At 44.7% G+C, this 19,489-nt stretch overlaps 1 protein-coding gene across 5 annotated transcripts in view; it reads right to left on the bottom strand.

The window, feature by feature from the left end:
- Nucleotides 1–19,489, bottom strand: part of LOC122827221 (nck-associated protein 5-like) — a 126,084-nt gene that overhangs the window by 54,485 nt on the left and 52,110 nt on the right. For 4 of the 5 annotated variants that reach the window (XM_044109920.1, XM_044109921.1, XM_044109918.1 and 1 more), the window contains one exon: nt 1,918–1,981. In XM_044109920.1, the coding sequence (XP_043965855.1) occupies nt 1,918–1,981 (64 nt within the window). Of the gene's footprint in view, nt 1–1,917; nt 1,982–13,376; nt 13,701–19,489 lie in introns of those variants that run through there. The other variant, XM_044109922.1, reaches the window with a different exon arrangement.

Below are 19,489 nucleotides of genomic sequence, written 5' to 3'. Positions count from 1 at the left end.
TAATATATAAAAGTAAAAGCGGCGCCGTGCTTTGCTACTAATTGTCAACACTATGACAAGTAGATAAAGTCAAGTAAAAGTTACGAAAAAAGGAGTGAGAGAGAGCGAAGTAGTTCAGTTATGCTAGCTTGACTATGAAAACCTCAACATGTAGACGTGCTGTGGAATTCGGTGTCTTTCAGTTCAGTTGCAAAATTTAAAAAAAAAGGTAACCTAAACACAAAATCTGACAGATCGTCAGTATAGCAGGTTGTTAAATTAGCTAATCAACCACAGCTGTGTTCAGACCATCACTTATTGATGATCGCAAAATAAATATAAAGCCTAAAATATTAACACTGAAATGTACTGAATATTCTGTTCTTTGTGTGGGAAATGTTTGCCTGTTTTTTGGTGTTTTGCTATGGCAACAGGTCTGTGTAAAGCGTAGCTGAAACAGAGAGCAAGAAAAAAGAAGAATACAAGTGGTTCTGAGTTATTCTTTAGCGGTTTTGGTGCGTTATTTTTGCCTTTGCTGTGGCGCACTGCATGAATTAATAACAACTCCATCTCCAGGTTCCATTTAGTTACTGGTTCTTAAAGAACAGTCTTTTTGCCCCCCAGCGTTGTGTGGATGCTCAAAATTCCCGAACGTAAACAATAACACGTAGCGTGTGGATGATTTCTGCCTGGGATGATAGAGTGTGTGGTTGTTTGTGCAGCTCCAACTCCGAGCGTTAATGGTAGAAACGATCTGCCCTGCGGCCGAAACCTCTCCGCTGCTGACCTCGTCCACAGCAGGGCGAGGCGGGAAGAGAAAACCAGCAGATTCAGCTCCAGGCATCAGGGAGAATCCCAACACCAAGTCTGAACATCCTGAGAGTTCATCATCCCTCCCTGGTGTGTGTGCGTGTCTGTGTGTGTGTGTGTGTGTGTGTGTGTGTGTGTGTGTGTGCTGGTCCTGTAGGCCTGTTGCCCTAAAGAGAACAAGAGGCGTCACCGGGGTGAAGCCAAACAGCTGAGCCTGCGGTGGGAGCATCAGCTGAGCGCAGCTCCATCACATGCTGCGACTTTCTGACCTGCCTCAGAGAAAAACTGGCTGCTCCAACCGGGAGGAAGAGGAAGATGAGCTCCTACAGCTCCATCTGCTCAACTCCACCTAACCAGGACTTAAACCCTGAAGAACCTTGAACAGCCAACAAGTATTTTGATCAGATATTTGAACATTAACACCAATAATGACTGAAACTGAACGTAAGTTTTGATCTACGGAAACAGAGACAGTGGGCTCTGCTTCTATGTTTACGTTCACTCAACATGAGTATGAACAGTTTTCATGTTTGTGATTGTTCTGCTGTGTTGCCTCTGGATATTATAAAGTCTTCTTGGCTGACGTAAATTAAATAATTTGCTTTTTCTCAAACCATCAGTAAGGGTTAAGATAAACTATTCCAATGTTAGCCTCATTTTTTCAGCTGTTTTTTTTCTTCTCATCTGTAACCAGAATAGTCATTCTGGTAGGGAAACAACCCCACAGCATGATGCTGCCCCCACCGAGCTTGTCAGCACAAACGCCTCAAAGAAACGTGGTTGTTGTGGCCAAACCGCTCAGATTTGGAACGGCAGGCTGGGATTGGTATACGCAAAGTCTGAACATTGGTTTTATGGGAAATGTGACAAATACAATTAATAGAAAGGTTGTTGCCATAAAACCAAGCAGTTTCAATAAAACACAAAGATTGATCACATGTCTAATCAGAAGTCTCTGATGTGTCACTGACGTCAAACGTGTTGTTAAACTCATATATATATTGGAGCAAACGCACATATTTGACATTGCGTGATTTAGAAAAGATCCACAGTAAATGTTGACAATTACTCCGAGGTTTAAATACCCAAAGCCTTCATGTCGTTGTGAATGAGGAGGAAGTACTTTACCATTGTTCCTTCACTCTTGCTCCGTGCCACTTCCCTCTGCAGGCGAGCCACGGCCAGCTTTTCCCTGAACAAAACAAGAGAATCGGATCATTTCAGCTGCTTACACACACACACACACACACACAAATCTGCGTCTCCTCAAAGTCGCACAAATCAAAATCAATGTTGCTCGGTTCGTCTTGATTTGCGGCATTGCTTTTCAAGTTTCTTCCACCGAACAGCTGAAACAGCGTCTTCCTGGGGATAAACCCGCCCACACACACACACACACACGCACACACAAACACACACAACAGAGACAAATCGGCCCCACTCGCTACACAGAGCAGAGCTTCCAGTTCTGTCCAGACAGAAATAGCCCAAGAGGAAACAAAAAGCAGGGCATCCTCCACCAGACTTTACACACGCATACACACACAGCTACGCGTGAAGCAGGCGGGACAAAGACGTCGACTGTGTTCACACTCAGTCCTTTTCCCACGTGAGGGCATTCCAGACTTTAATGGGATAAATCTTGGCAAACTAGCGGGGATAATAAAGGACCGTGTTTTAAAGTCGGCCCTTTAAAAAAGTCAGGAATCACCGGAGAGAAGCGGCGCTCCAAGACCAGCTCGCTGACAACACAACGACGAGGCTACGGATCTGGCACATACGTTTTTAATCTGAAGAGAACAAATTACCTGTTTCATTCCTTAAAGGATGTCCTTTACGATTAGAAAAAAAAGCATCAGAATAAAGAGAAAACGTTTTGACCTCATCTGGTTTGCACCGAAAAGCGTTGAGTCACGAAGCAAGGCGTAGAAAAGACGTCTCCATGTTTTCACTCCTTTGGTTATGAGAAGAGACTTGAGTCAGCATATTTTAACAACTTACAAATGATATTAATATGCCAAAAAAGTTTTTTTTTGCATGACTCTTAGAAAACATCAAGAATGTTGAATTAAAACAGTTTTTCTAAATGTGGACACAAGTAGCATTCATGTTATTGATAATACAGAAGACGCAAGCTACAAATAGTTAAAATTAGCAAAACCTCCAAAATCCCTTATAACTGTCTGTTTTAATGTTTCAAAGACCAAATATACTGTTACATACTTTAATACGCACAGTGGAAACAATTTTAGCTCCATCACTGAAGCATAACTTTTCCATTTCTCCACCTTTGGGGGTTCCAGCCAATCAGCATCAAGGAAAAATAAATGGTGTTCCTAGATTGGCAGCTTTGCAAATAGCTTGTCAAGTAGGATGTATGTGTTTCAGCTTCCCAAGCTGCATTTCCTTAGGAATATTTTAGATATGCTGAAGTAAAAAAAAAAAAAAGCAGCCAATACAGAGGTTTACCTTGAATAATTATGAGTCGCATTCTGCAGAAAAATCCACAAATACTGAACTCACTGTGCCAAATGAACAGTCCGTCCAGCAGACAGACACAAGTAATCACACTCACCTGCACATTTTTCACATTTTTTCTTTTAACCAGACCAGACACCCAGAAACCATCACCAAAACCCCAACCCCAAATAGCTCATGACTAACGTCTTGGCCTCCTTTAACAACAAGACATCATTGTTTAGGAGCAGACAGGTTACCTGTCGGGAACCCCCACCCCCCGGACGTTTAGTTGATGGATAAGTCGACTGTCTGGACGGGAAAAATGTGCTGCAGATTCCCAGTACTCCCGGATTGGAGGTAAATCCGACTGCAGAGCCCAACGGATTTTGTAAAAACACGTAGTGTCAGCGGAGAGGGTGGGGGGTGAAGTGGAGCTAATTGGGTGTGTGAAAGTGTTGCTTACTTAAAAACCATTTCCAAACATGAACACACCTGATTGACTCATCCGCTCATGCTCCAGTTGCACAGTTGTCCCATACCCTACGCGTCATTACACCGCCTTAAAAAGGAGAAGACAAACACGGCGTATCTGGAAGTTCTCACAGCAGATAGTGCTTTGTTAGAGTCGGACCGCCTGGCATTCCTCCAGTCTGTGTTATGGCTGAGCGTCGGCCCTCTAAGGGGTTAAATTTCAGCCCACTTATGAGCAGGCATGTTTCAGAAGCAGCGGAGCGAGAGCCAGCTACACCGCTGAGAAAATCATTGACAAATATAGAGCAGTTTGACATTCTGCGTGAAACATAATTATAGTAATTGGCACCAGCAGTAGTCAAAACAGAACCCCGGTGGAAAATGCTTAACCGGTGACATCCAGCTCGCCAGAGGGGAGCGATATTCCAGCAAATAATCCTCCGTTGTCTACAAATCTACTTTGAATATGTCATGTAAACTTCAGTCCCCCATTTTGGCCAATTACTCACTTTGTGAGGTTCTACCAGCTGTGTAAACCAGCCCCTAAAATAGCCAGATGGAGCAACACTAAGGTTGTTACGTGGAGGGGTTTATCTTGAGTCATCTCCATCGTCGAAGGCTGAACTTTGGTATGTTTTTGTTAGGGGTTGGTCCGAGAAATTGTAAACACTACATACTTGTTCGAATGTCACCTAAAATGGTTGGAACATATGGACGAAGTAACTAAACGAGTCATTACGAGGGATAATTTTGCTTTGCTACAACTTTGGTCTTATTTGTCTTGGTGCATCTTTTGATTCAAAGGGTTCAATTAAAAACATGTACATTATACTGTTTATCACAAAGTTGAACGCCTGGGAAAACGTTGAGCTTTACTTGAACCCACAGTGGATTATGTGATCATGTTTCCAAACAGCAGATGGATGCCGACCTCCAACAGTTCCCGGGGATCTGGAGTCACCTGACATCAGGGAGGAATCCCCTGATGCTGCCAGATGTGGAGAAACCTTCTGTTGTGACATGAAAAACAGGGGAAGTAAACCAGCTTGTTTTAGGACCAGGGAAACGTGAACGTTGGGGTCAGATGTTCTGTTCACCAGAGTTTTCACCTTTATATTGAGGTTAAGAGCAGGAATAACAGAATATTAAATATTTAAAGTTTGGGATTCAACATTTAGGAGTTTAACAGTTTTCCTAACTAGCAGGGAGGGAGACAGGACAGATGGAAGGACGGCTGGATTAATGAATAGATGGATTGATGGATGGACAAATACATGGATGGTTGGACAGGTGGTTGGTTCAATGGATGGATGTACTCATGGATGGATGGATGGATGGATGGATTTTTGGATGGTTGGTTGGTTCAATGAATGGATGGATGGATGGACAGATGGATGGACGGTCGGACGGATGGATGGACGAATAAATGGATGGTTGGACAGATAGTTGATTGATTCAATGAATGGATGGATGTACTCATGGATGGATGGACAGACAGATGGTCGGATGCTGGATGGATGGATGTGTCCTGGTATCAGCGGTTCAGACGATATGGATGTTGTGATTCTCTGTATTTTGGTTCCAACAGAAAGTGAACCCAGAACCATGAAGCAACCAGTACTCCCATCCAAGACTCCATCATTTAGAGTGCGCCCTGGTCACCTCGTGAACGACGGCCCACCATTCAATGACGTCAATGTCCGTCCCTCTCTTCTTGAATTAAACCATAACCCCAGCCAACAGAGCTCTGACCTCGCAGGACCTCCACCTGCCTCCTCTCCAGACTCTGATCCCGATGCCGTTTGCCTTTGCTGCATGCAAAGACACGACCTGTCAGGGTTAGGGGGGGGAACAATCAGTCATGGTGGGAGGCGTTCGCCAACTTGAGCCGACACGTTGGACCCATGTTCTTCTGGAACTGTATTGTGGGAGGCAGATGTTTAGAGGGGCTTTAATCCAAACATTATTTGCTGCTAAGCACATAATGAGAGAGGAGAAAGGTGCTGGATCTGATGCGTTTTCTGATTCTTCTCAACACCATCTAATTATAAGCTCCATTCTGCTCTGTTAACAGATGAAACGCCACAGTTTGCCTCTAACCCTGCAGGAGTTTCAGGTTGAGTTTGTCTGCAGAGGCCCCGATGCGCACGCCATCCTCACGGTCAGAGAGGCCAGCCAGATTGGCGGATACGATTTAGGCTTGGACAAGTCATTCCCATCCCTAATCGTCCTGCAGCCGTGTTATGTAACCACTGTGCTCAGATCCAAACCCTCAAACCAGAACACAGCGTGGGACAAAAGGTCCAGCGAGGCGTTTCATGTGTTAGGACATCCAACCCAGCCTGACACGAAAGCAGAGTTAAAACACTCAGGATGCAAAGAACAGCTTTAGCCCTCAGTGTGAAGACTTTCATCTGCTTTACGCACATAAAGGTTGGGCCTTGACACATCTGTGACCATTCGGTCAGGCCCAGCACATCAGGCAGCTACAATTAATCACGAAGAGCACCATAGAAGGTGCCGAGCAGCGGCCTGACCCGAGCGCACAGCTGGTTCCTGACCTCCCACCTCCTGCAGCGGGCTCTGTCTGCAGCGCAGGGCCAGCGGCAAGACAGAAGCCACATGTCAGCACCTCCAGCCCACACCCACCCACCCACGCACACATACACACACACGCACACGCACACACACACACAGACTGAGCCAGGACCAGGCGGAGAGAGCCTTGCCTCACCGCGGCAGAGCATCAATTATTGACGAGCTGAAATGTGATGAGGTTCTGCTGTGAGCAAACAAAGAAACTCTGTCTTCTCAGGACGCCATGTGCCAAAATAACGCTTTACGCCATGAAAATAAACACTTATAATTACTGTCATGTTGTTAACGCATGCTTAAAAGAACAAGCAGTTTCTGGGCCAGATCCTGCTTTGATTCGGATGCTTGCAGGCCTTGTGAACAGCAGCAACAAGGGCCGACTTAACACAACTTGATACCAGGAGGTATGTCTGGACTTGCTGTAGAATGTGGTAGTTCAAGCTGACATCATCACAATCAGAGACATTTTCCTCCAAAGTCAACAAGATGCTGAGTGCCTGGAGTTTGATAACGTCAGGGATCCTTGTGAGTATGCCTGGGCACCTTGGCTGTTGTTGGTTAACAAGATTTGGTTGGAGATTCTACAAGATTGATGGTTGCAAGACGAAAGCACCCCGTTTAGTAGGTCAAACACTAATTCAGCAGAAATATCTGAAGCAGCAGAAATCCCTCATGAGGAACCCTCTGAGACTCACAGGAATGCTTGCGCCGAGCGAGGACTACTCTTACCTTTCTGCCTGAGTGTTTCCTCTCTCTCCGAGCGGGGCCTGACCTCGATTGTCTCCACGCCTCAGATGCATTCCAGTCCAGGAGGAGCAGATGTGCTTTAAACATGGCCTCTACACACCGCGCCGCCACGCCCTCCTCTGGCCGATCTGTCTCAGACAGTTCGCCTACCAGCAGATCTCGGGGAGAGACCCGATCGCACCAGGGGCACACGGATGAACGCACATGTGCAAACACGGTGGCAAAAGACCTGCGAACACTTGCAGGCACGCAACTGTAAATCTTTCATGTCTGAGTGATTAAAGAGAGATGACTGTAAGCGTTAAAGCTGCACAGATATGAAAGTAGAGAGAGGAAGCCACCAACCTCAGCCCTCATAGCCACGCACTCACATTCCTACAGGTTTTGTTCATCTAAGTCGTCAGCTTGTGTCCCACAATGACACATAATTGAGCTTAAATGACGATCCTGTTGGATAACCATTACCTTGTGATTTAGACGCTTACCTGCGTTTTTAAGAGGGGCAATAAAAGTAAAAACAAACATGATAACTTGTGTTGAGGTAGACGCTCCTGTCGCAACAGATTTGTACAGAAAGGCAGCTGCACGCCGCAAGGAGAAGCTCCTCACGAGATGTGACGCCATGTCATGTCTGAAGGCAGGAATGTTTGAAGAGGAGCCAAGATGCCACGCTAAGGGCGAGCTGGTGGGAATGTCTCACTACAGCACCTTTCACAGTGTTGTACTTTCTCTAGAAGATATCTAGATAAAGAAGATGAGTACTTTTATCGGTTTGGGTAAAAGGGTTTTAGATGCTCTTACATAATCTGACTTTTTAAAGTAATCTCAGTCTTAAGCGCTTGAAGCCTAATTAGTCAACAATATCTCTGATTCGGATCTAGCGTTAATTTCATTATTGAACTGTTTTCGAAATGAACGCCAGCACACAGGTCATAAGAAGTGAATTAGGTTAATGGCGCCATAATGACCTGTGGGAAACACTTATTAATGTGTGTTTCATGTGGGGAGTGGAGCCAGAGATGTCTTGGAGCCAACGCCTAATCAGTGTTCAACCACTTCAAAGAGGCTCAAGCGCCAGACCAGAGCTGGTTCTGGAAAAAAACAAAAGATGGTTCTGATTGTGGTTTCACACAAACAGACAAACACCTTGATGGTTTTGTCTCCATGCATTTCTGCATTTCCGATCTCTCACTGGTGTTTATCAACAGTCACTGATAAACACCTCAATATAAGGTTATAAAAATCCCTTCTTATTTTCACACGCACATCATTTCAGGTGTTCAAACTCTTTAAGTAAGTTCAAACTTACTGCTCATTCAGCAGTAAGTTAAGTCATGCTTTTGTCATATGATTTAATCTGATTTGTGATGCCTATAAAATAAAATGTCATCAGTGACCTCTCAAAAAGCCCCTTAGCATTGTACAATGCCATTCTGGTACGGTACAACACAGAGTGAATTGATTATAATATCTGTCAAAGACTTTTTGCCAGTTGCCCCAAGCAGCAAACATTTACAAAAGGTAAGACTCATGCACAGAGGTGTTTAAAAATGTTCCCCAAATTGCTTCATTTCTGGCTGATTTAGGGTGGACACACCAAAGAGATAGTGTGTCGACCTCGATGGGTCAAATCAAGAAGGTGACTGCCCAGTAAGTAGGCGTTCTACTGCGCAGCATCTTTATTGCTTACAACTCTTCATAAGTCGTTATGAAAAGTCGTTGGAAGTCTGGAAAAGTCCAGAAATGACCCAAGCTCACCAATAACAGCCACTACTGCAAGCACTTCCACAACATCCAACTTTCAAGTCTTTACCAGTAAGACACATCCCAACATCCTCTGCCTCAAACAAAACAATGGTTCAAAATCATTACAGAAAATGCTAAACCAGACACTTCTAGATCTGACACCGCGGCTTCTGTAGCAATGAGGTGACCGGGGCACAGGGACACATTCACTGATGTAACAGAGAGCTGGAAGGATCTGCTGACTAATGCAGGATGTGCAGGAGCTACAATATTTCACAAAAGCCAAAAGCGTAACCATTTGCAGAGGCAGACAAATGGCCGCTTCCCACACAATGCAGACAAAGGTACAGTAAACAGAAGCAGTTGACCCAAAGGTCTTTAGTGTTTATTGTTAGCCATCTCTGGATGTTTGTCTGGCTGCTTCACAAAGGTCAGTTTCAGTAGCATCACTTGATTTAGATGTACCATAAAAGGGCTTCTGCTTTCCCTTTGATAAAAGATGTCAACATTCCTGCAGGCAACTCTGTGTTGATGGAGAGATAAAGTACAAGGAATCCTCTCTGCCGTGTTATTTCAGTTGCCGTAGAGTCCTGGCCACTCTGGCATGCTGGTAATCCAGCAGTTAAAAGTCTGTACTCTCACTGTAATTCACTCTGTCACCAGAAGGCCTTAAAGACAACATGAGAGGTGTTTGGAAAAGAGTTTTAGAGCTCAGAAGGTGAGCTTCTCCAGTAGCCCCTCCATCCATTTCCTCTCCAGCTGCGCCAACACCTCCCTCTGGATGCGGCCCTACGGGCTTCTCCGAATATTATCCGATGATTTACGGCGGAGATAGCGGGAGAGGTGAGGTTTGTTGACATTCCCGGACCTGCGCAGAGCTAGAACGCAACGCCGACTCCTTTTCCAAGCTTGTAAATGGCTCGCTCCACTGACAGCCTCACAGCGGCAGGAGAGGTAATCCGAAACAAGAGGGAACGCTAAAAAACTTGCATGCTAGAGTGAAAGTGTGTCAACGGGAAGCCCGTGTGTACTAAAACAAGGGCAGCAGCATATTATCTTGTAAACTGCTGGCATGCGAGTATATGACCTAAAAAACAAATCCAGTTTGGGGATTATTTATTTTTTTCTAAGAGTCGGAACGCCATGGGACACATCAACAAAAGCTCTTAGAACAAGAAAAAGAGAAGTTGGAAGTCTGCGAGCCGAGGTGCTCAGAGTGCGCTCTATTGTGAAACAAACTATATCTTAGTCTGATTCTGACAGGAAAGCAGGTCGTTTAGATGCAAAAATGAGTCGAAGAGCACCTTATGCAAACACTGGGGTAGTTTAGAAACCACAAGAACGCTCTAATGACGCCATGACTCAACATTCAGCGAGGGTGCCTGGGCAATGGTTTGTCTCCCGGCTAAACAGTCACTGCATGCAATAGGCCATTGATAGCTAGCAAATAAAAGCCTTTTATTGGTTATAAACTGTGTTGCACCATTAAACTTTACATCTTCGCTGAGTGATTTTACACTAAATTCAGCTAACGGGAGACAAAGAGAGCAGTCATGAGGTAGTGCCTTTTATTTTCCTTCTGCTTTTTCCAACTTGTGAGCGTTCAGGGAGACACAAAGCACGACGTTTCATCCGGATGATCATTTCTTCTGTCTGTTTGCGTGATAATAAAAACGTAGTCTGGCTCTTTTTTTTTTCCCTATCAAGTCTTCAGATGCTGCATTTGCAGAAAGAGAGAGCTCAGCAGAACTCCGCTGCCTTCAGAGATCCCACAAGCAGTTAGTCTGGGAGAGATAAATGCCGAGCAGGGGAGAGGGAGGAATGCATTCAAAGCACCCTTAATTGAGCTGGATGGCCTGCAGTCACACAAGCAGTGTCTCAACAAGGCTCAGTTGGGCTGGGGAGATCCTGAGATTTGCTTCACACGTACATATCATTAAACTTGCTTACGCCTCCACAGCGCCAGTGAACACAGCAGAGACAGTAGGAATTATATGGGAAAGTTGTCTGGAAGGAGTGTCTTCCCCTTCTCAGTCAGAGCTGGAGTCCTCTGGCCGTCAATGGAGGGGAAATGCTCCCATGCCGGGGCCTACTGGGCCAGCCATTGAACAAGGGAACATTCCTTAATAATTCTGTTTGACCTGGACCCAATACGCCGGCTGAGGGCCACCAAATATGGAGCGCCACATACTGGGAGAGGGCCAGAGGGAGGAGGAGGGAAAGTTGGGAAAATCGGATGTGAAGGAGTGAGAGGCGATGTGATGGACAGGAGTTAGAGGGGTGGAAGTAAATACAATAGAATGCATGATGGGCTAGGATTGCCTTAATCTGGGTTCTTTTCAAGGCTGAATACAATCACCTCCTGAGTGCTGCCAGTGGGCGCTCCAGGCACAGTCTGAAACTTTTCACATCTATATCTTTACAAGGAAAGTGGTGTGAACCAGAAAATACCAAGGCTATAAATGGCCACCCTTATAAGTAGATCCACATTTTTTTTAATTTTATGACCACTTTTTACACTTTGTGTAACAATTCTTGGGGGTACGTAATCGGTTCACGAAGATTTTCCTCTACTGGTGGTGTACAACTTCAAATAAGGTCTTGACCCAAATTTTGGGAGCCATTACTGTTACACACGCTACACACGTTTTCATATGACATCCGCACAGCGGTGGGAAATATTTCTGTGGACAAACAGCTACACGTCTGCGTAGTCGGGATGGAGAGAATTACAGTTTTAATTCTATAAAATCAAATCCCTCCACTTGGCAATCCTCTTATCCAGTAATCCCCAGGTAGGTTTCAGAGAGCGGCAGGCTCAAACTGCCCATCCATTCAACACATCTGCCCTGGTGGCAGGGTGATATCGACGGCCTGCTGCTCTGCCCCAAATAAAGGCTTTAACTGGTCCACCAAGGCCAAATTCAAGCCCAGGGAGTCTAGAGTACTAGAGAGTGAAGTGGCTGTTTATACGGAATGAATGATCCAGTTTGAAAGATCATTTGCATTAAAGATGTCTAATAGACTGCAGATTAGTTGAAACCTGAGGTCAGAATCTAGAGAAAATATGAAACATAACAAAATAATATAAATATCTGATATAGCTGTGATCATTCTTTGATGGCTGGTAGAATGAGAAAATGTACAATAAAGCTCCAACTAGTTGTTGCTTACTATTTACAGTTGGTGTTGGTTACAATTATTAATAACTGAAGCTACTATTAGCTACAAGTGTTAGTTCTGGCAAAAGCAGAGAGCTACAATTAGCAATAGGTGTTTTCAACTATTTGTCTTGTTAAGCTGCTATGACAAAGCTATTCAAGGAACTTTAATTGTTGTCACGGAGCTGAACCGTTCTTAGAGTGTAAATGTTGGCATAAACGGAGTGCAGCTCACTGTGTTCTCCTGGATCGTGACGCTACTTTAGCACGATGTTATCCGTTTAAATTTTTATTCTGTTTTCATCAATAAAGGATCAGCCAACAGACTGGGGAAGACATTTCAACCTTTTATTAATCTAAGCTGATTTTTCTGAATGACATCAAAACACTCAAAGTTTGAGGAGGTATTAGCATCTATTAGCAATATTTGATAGCTACTATTAGCAATGGCTACTACACATACTACTAACTTTATAACTTTATTGTTTTTATTTGAGTTTGGTTGTTCGACATAATAAATTCAACACAGATAAAAACAAAATTATTCTTTCAAGAAGTTTACAGGGATCACGTTCATCGCTGACAAGTGAAGGGGATACCACACATGGCTCCTCTTGTGAAAAAAAAGCACCAGTTCCAAGCAACAAAAACAACCTAACTCCATCTCAAAAAACCACCACAGAATGGCATTTGTGTCTGGCGTCTTGTCAACACCAGCCTGGGAGTCTAGATACCTCCCATACTCTCCCATGCCCTTATTTCTACACTCCCTCACAGTTCTGTTTTTAGAGATAACACAGTCAGCCAAAAATATCAAGACGGAGTCCAGGATCCTACTCTGCTATCCTTGGTGTGTTGGCTGAGAGCATCCTATCCCGCTGAGTCTGAGGGAAGACTTCACGTCACGCTACATAAATTCAGGAAAAAGTTCATGAGCTGACCATTACAGAGGGACACTGTCATCGTGGACATTCCCAGCCATTTACCAGTACACGCACCCCGTTCAGATGCTGTCATTTCACTGTGGGATTAGTGGGCCGGATTGAAAAACTTCATCTGCCTCTGAGAGAGAGGAAGGGAAACAAAAGGAGCAGAGGGAAGGGAAACGTGCGTTCCTGCAGATTAAAATCCGCTGCAATGACTGATTGTCTTTCTCAAAGAGATCTGCTTCCTTTTATCAATCAGAAGCAAAGGAGTTTAACCCGACCCCATGCTGTCACAACAGGACCAGCTCCCCCCCAGCTCCCAAATGGCTAACAGTGATCATTCTGAGTGAAATATGCAGAATGAGACTCATGTGCTCCTCTGACTGTGCAGCATCGACCTACATGAATAAACTCTAGTTGTTGTGTTGCCCGTAATGCAGTTCAGTTATGCCATGTGTGCTGATGACAGCGCGCTCCTTACCCTGCTGGAGAGGCAGCATCCTGGTGCATTCAGAGGACAAGCATGGTAATCCAGCAGCACGCTCTGCTCCCCGCCGATCCGCAGACGATAAAGTTTACATCCACAATGCAGCGTCTCTCCTCTGATGTCCTCTGCCCTCCCCGTCTCCCACAGTCTGCCGGTGGAGAACGACTCTCCTCGACTCTCCTCTCTGCTGCTAACACACTCCCCCTTTAACGCCGAATGCCGTCCCTCCACCCGCCCATCCAGACTGCTGCCTCTATCTTTCCTCTGAATATTTCTCTCCTCAGTGCATCTCCTGTTCCGCTCTCATTCTGCGTCTGCCTCGGACTGCGGAGACTGCGTCCCTCCTCTCCGGGCTTACAAGGACGCCTGACATGTGTTCAGGAAGAGGGCTACCGCTCCACTGCCCCTCCGAAGGTGGCTCTGTCCTTAGGGGAGGAGAAGCCAGGTCGGGGTGGGGGTTGAACACAGAAGGAGGAGTTTTTTAGGGGTGACAGCAGTGTGAAGGGGGTGGGGGGCTTAAACTCCAGCTAGGGGACATGAAGATACAAGCAGCAGCCGGCTTGTAATGTTCAACTCTAGAGTCTCAGCCTCAATGTTGGCCTCGTTTACTAATGGTTCCAACCTTTATACGCCTTTATGCATCTACAAGTCTGTGTAAATAAAGATGCTGGAAGGTTGTTCCTGGGGATCTGTTGTGTTCTTGTTCTACGGTTGTTTGGATCATGCCCTTGTTCTGCTTTCTAGTCTGCTTGATTCCTGTTTTACTTTGGTACATCAGTTTTTGTTTGTTTTTTTTTTTTTTGTTTCAACTCAAATGTTTTCACTTCTTCTTTTGTTCATCAGGTTTCCTTCCTTTGAGTTTTGCAGGATGAAGCTAGTTTCCATCCTGGATGAGTACGCCATGACCTAATCGACTGCATAGACCGAACTGTCTTGAGAAGAATGCTAGAAACAAATTTTTGCACTTTGGCAAGTAGCCTATGAAGATCCCCTAACGCTAACCCAACCAGAGATAGATGTGGTTTATGAAATCCTGCTCAATGTTGTCAGAAAGAAGAAAAAAAAAGGAAATGCATCATCGTGAGATGTTGGCTCTACACATGGCTGTAATCAGTGTTGGCATAGTTACTTTGAAAAAGTAACTTTAATCGGACTACTGATTACTCCTTGAAAAAGTAACTTAGTTATATTACTGACTACTTGATTTGGAAAGTAACTAAGTTACACTAAAAGTAACTTTTTAGTTACTTTCAGCAGCTGCTAACAACAACGCTCCGCTTCCTGTGAAAATCACATTGAGCTTTGCCAATACTTAATTATCAGCTATTTTATAATGGTAACATCAACAATGTGTCTCCACTGATAAGGTTGAACTGAAGAGGAGATTGTACAAAAAAATAAAAAACGTGAGTAATTTGTGTGGTCCACTGTTGTCTGGAAAACTCTAAGGATTTTAAAGCCCCCCCTCCCCCCAGCCTCCAGGTTCTGTGTTACGGCCCTGCGTTTGGTCTCAAAGCTCAGCGCCCAGATCTCCTCCTGCAGCTCCACAACTCAGATGGCTGCACAGATTTGTGACACTTATCGTAATATTAATAATTATAATGGCGTTAAGTTTCCATTATAATTATTGGCAACTACGGACACGTTTATTCGTGGCTGTTTTCACGTTTATTAAGCTGTTCAAATTGGTCTCGTTGTTTGCCGTTTTCTGGAGCGCAACGCGAAGCTCGACGTCATTCAGAGGTAATACTTTAACTTGACATTAACAAAGACACAGCGGGACGGATCATCGGGGAAATTATGGACAGGGAGAGCCAGAGTAAAACTACCTTAATGACGAACAAATTCTGGGATTTATTATGAGTCTCTGCTTATTTCCAAGCCCAAATGAGCAACTTCACGTTAAAAAACGAGCCCAAAAAGGCGCAACCCGCCGCTCATTAAATTTGCAAGCGACTTAAAAAAAATGAAGCCCAAAGCCGCTTGTAATAATCGGACTTGGCGACAGAAACTGAAAATAGTTCCAGTTTTTCCACCAACAAAATCTTCCTCCATTGTTTACATTTCTGTCGCATAGAGACGTCGGTCACTCGACAAGACGAGTAGAGGAAATACGATTATGGTAAATAACAAAAGAAGATAGTAACGCACAGTGATTTTGAAAAGTAACTGTAGTCTGACTACTCGATTTGAAATAGCAACGCGTTAGATTACTCGTTACTGAAAAAAGTGGTCCGACGTCAGTAACGCGTTACAAATTAACGCGTTACTGACATCACTGGCTGTAATAAACAGAAAGCAGAGGCTCCTTAACAGCATGGACTACACATCGTAAGAAACTTGGAGAAAGGTTTAGATGTAGAAATTTCTGAGCGTTTGGTGCCTCTGGTAAGGTACATACCCACCAGTAGATAGGAAGCTTTGCTACACTGGAACTTACACAAATGTGTTTCCAATTAACTCTTTTACATAAAAGCCACCTAAAGCAGGTGTGAAAACGTTTTTTTGTGTTGCAGAATTGAGTAGGTTATTTTTGAATTTTGCTGTTTCCATCAACCTCTTCTGATGTTACGCTTCAAAAAAGCCCATAAAGAAAATGTTGATGGAGACATGGCTGGTGTTGCCATCATGTGAAAAGGCATCTAGTTTTCAGTTTTTTACTGTCGATGTCAGCGCTGCAGATGAGGCTTTAGATGTCTTTTACAGCACTTACTACTCCACCCAGCCTCATGGCCTCAGGATGAGTGTAGACAAGACACAAAACATACAGTTCACAAGCCTTTGTTTATCCCAGGAGTGTTCAGGCTGAACAGGTTTGGGGGTTTAAGTATATTAGCTTAAAGGTGGAAGAGAAGAAGATAGCTTGAACACCAAAGAGACACTGCTGATTTGAACGTATGCATTTGTACAACGGTACATCTGGAAGAAGTCCAGTATTTTCTTAAGCTTTACTGTTTCTGATGGAAACCATATCGTATTGAACTTTGGGTTGAAACGTCCAGTGATTGCTAACTGGGTCAAATGCAGACATACGAGTGTCAGATGCAACTCTAGATCTCAGTTTGGTCTCAGCTTAGCACTATCTTACAATGTGACAGTTTTAGTGTAGTTAAAGAAAATTTACTGGAAATGTTAAGAAAAAATTGTTTTTTTTTTGCATACTAAGATTAGTAACGCTAACATATTTGGGGAAAGTTGGACAGTAATCTTTTTGTATTTCTTTAAAATTCTAGGGATAACAAATAAAACTACCGCCACATCGCGGGATGTGGCGGTAGTAGAAAATGCTTTTTCTACCATTTTGGTAGAAAAAGCATTTATGAGGTGGCCTTGAGGGCCCAAAGAACATGAACATTTCCAAACAACAGAAAGCTCCAGCTTTACTAATTCCAGTGTCAGATAGGTGAGGCGGCTACAGGCTGTTAAATGATCTGACAGGCACCTTTTCTGAAGCAAACACTGAGCTTTGGGCAGAGCAACGGCACACAAAAAGAAGGCAGTGACGAGGGAACAGATAGGGACAACCGAGGAAGAGGTCGAGATCAAGGGAGCGAAGGCCAGAAAGGACACAGAAGTGCTTGGGTCTGCCTGGGTTGAGTAGCTCTGGCCCATCTGCCACAATCACAATCAGTCTCAGCTGAACGGCTGTGACAAACTGCAGCCTGGAGCCAGCAGTTTCTACCACGCAGGACGCCTACAAGAGCCCAGGGACAGGAGGGGAGGGGGATGAAGAGGCAAGTGAGCCAGGGAATGGGGTAGAGGGGGGTGGCTTCCATTGTCTGCACCCCAATAGGACCTGTGAGAGAGGGGGCCGGCCACCGGACGGGTGAAAGGGAGAATTAAAAGGGTCCGGGTGACAGGAGAGCTCAGCTAAAAAGGGAGAATGAAAGGATGGGGCTGACTTAGAGCCCCACATTCACTGTCACTAATGTCTTCAATGAACAATGACACCAACCATGAGAGAAGGAGCCGTGGAGGAGGGAACCCCACACGGAAAGGTACACCAGCTTTAACGACCGACAAACGATCAAAAAGTTCTGTCACATTTGCTTTCAGATGAAGCCATTTATCATCATAAAACCCAAAGAATCATGATGCCTGATTATTGCGTACGTGACCAAAGATGCCATGTAATTGTGTAAATCATACGTACAGCTGGTTTGGTGCAGGGAAATCTGAATATAGAGCAAGCATGATGTGATTTTCAGAGCAGGTGGTCACCAATTTGATACCATTGTCCCATCGGAGTAAGAAAGACAAATGGAGGACTGAGTCAGCACTAACATATATAAATGCATCACAATGAAGAAATATTGAAGGGGCTCTTCTGCTCTAATTTGATCAAAAATGAGCAAAGAGTTGTTGAGCAATGGCTCCGGTCTGCAGAGTGACAAAGGCACTTCCACGGATCAGGGCTGGGATTAGGAGTGAAGTGTGTGGGTTTATACTGGAAATGCTAAAGTAATGAACGGCTTCGTGCATATAAGCGCTGCTAAAGCCTCGGCATGGAGTGACTGGTTGTGGGTATGTTTAGTCAACAGTAAAGTGGCGTAACAATTCGAGTCCACGTCGATTCTGTAGCGTCTCTGATGTGTGCGCTGAGTGATCTGCTGAGCTCATTAAGGCTCTGCTTATTGCTCTGCCAGGGGTGTCGGTGACATATTCCACTGTTTGGAAACACACGGCCGCCCACACAGCCAGCCTGGCTCCACCACTCACACACATGCCCACACACCCACACACAAACACAGACTCAGGCCAGCATTCCCCATGGAGGAGGTACAGGGAAGGAGATAGGACGGTACTGGGACAGCGACTGGAGGATTGATATGAACTTGTAATGTTGCCGAGGGTGGTCTGAGGTAAAGGGACGCTGGTCATGGGGGTGTGTGACTGAGTGTAGGCAGGGAACAAGCAAGCGTCAGCACCTTTGAACCAGTGAAATGTATGTAGATGGAATGTTCTCCCATGACTGCTAGCTTAGTTGGTCTCTACATTGTCCTTAGGCGAGAGTATGTCTCTATTATGGACTAGCAACCTATCCAGAGTGTACCCCATCTTTCGTCCAATGACCACTGGAGATAGGTACCATGACCCTGCATGGACAAATGGGTATGATTGTACCATAGCTTGACATTGTTGATGTCCAAAACTATGCCATGGACTTGAGTTGTCAATAAAATGTTCATATGTTGCTTCTAAGTGGGCACACAACCTTGTTATCTTCTGCAGTCTACTTTTACTTGAAGTGAAGAAAAGTTTAAAACTTTCACCCAACATCCTGCTGGTTGAGACGTCTTTTCCTCAATGGCATTAATCTCCTGCAGCTTGATCCCAGATGAGTGATTCTTCCTGTCCTCCCCATGCCCCCAGTTTGATATCCCTGTCAAAGTGTGTGTTTTCACTGAGATATTTTCACTCCTTTGTTAGGCATCCCAAAGATGATTCTGACAAGAATTTGTGATAAAGGAAGAGGTAACCTGTGCTTTCAATCCATCTAGGACATATGGAGCTGTCAGACAGAGAGGGGTTTAGGGGGGAAAGGGGTGGGAGTTATGTCTACATCAAGACAAGCGGAGGAAATGCCAAACTTTGGAGAGGCAGCATGTTTGTTTACCCAACAGAAGGAAAAATGCTAAACATCCAGACTGATGCAAATTACAAGATATATCTGGTGGAGCCCCTCCAGAGATTGCCACATGCGTGTTCATGAGCAGCTGAATTTGGGTGTGTGGTAACTTCTTTGTGGCAAGATGAAGTGTGCGGTATGAGGAAGGCGATAATGCGCTCTGGTCATGTTTCATTAAGCAGGGTGATGGGGGGGCGGGATGAGGCAGAGGATGACGGAGGTCTAGCGAGACTTTGTCTTCCTCTGCCTGGATCTCAGGAAATGCCTTGAGTCATTAATGGCTGGAAGGAGATGGATTAACACGGATACCGCTAATCTCTAATTAAACTCAGATATCTTGAGGATTCCCAATTCCTGCTGTAGTTATATGTAACAGAGAGTGAGAGGAACCATAGTCTGGATTGGACTATGAAGAAGTCTGACAGTGGCAGTATGTTAGACACTTGAACTTTATATGATTTAAACATGGTATCTTTTA

The sequence above is a fragment of the Gambusia affinis genome, linkage group LG24, assembly GCF_019740435.1.
Source record: "Gambusia affinis linkage group LG24, SWU_Gaff_1.0, whole genome shotgun sequence".
NCBI classification, from domain to species: domain Eukaryota; kingdom Metazoa; phylum Chordata; class Actinopteri; order Cyprinodontiformes; family Poeciliidae; genus Gambusia; species Gambusia affinis.
Note: the sequence above shows the minus strand (reverse complement) of the source record. Positions and strands in the feature narration are given on the sequence as shown.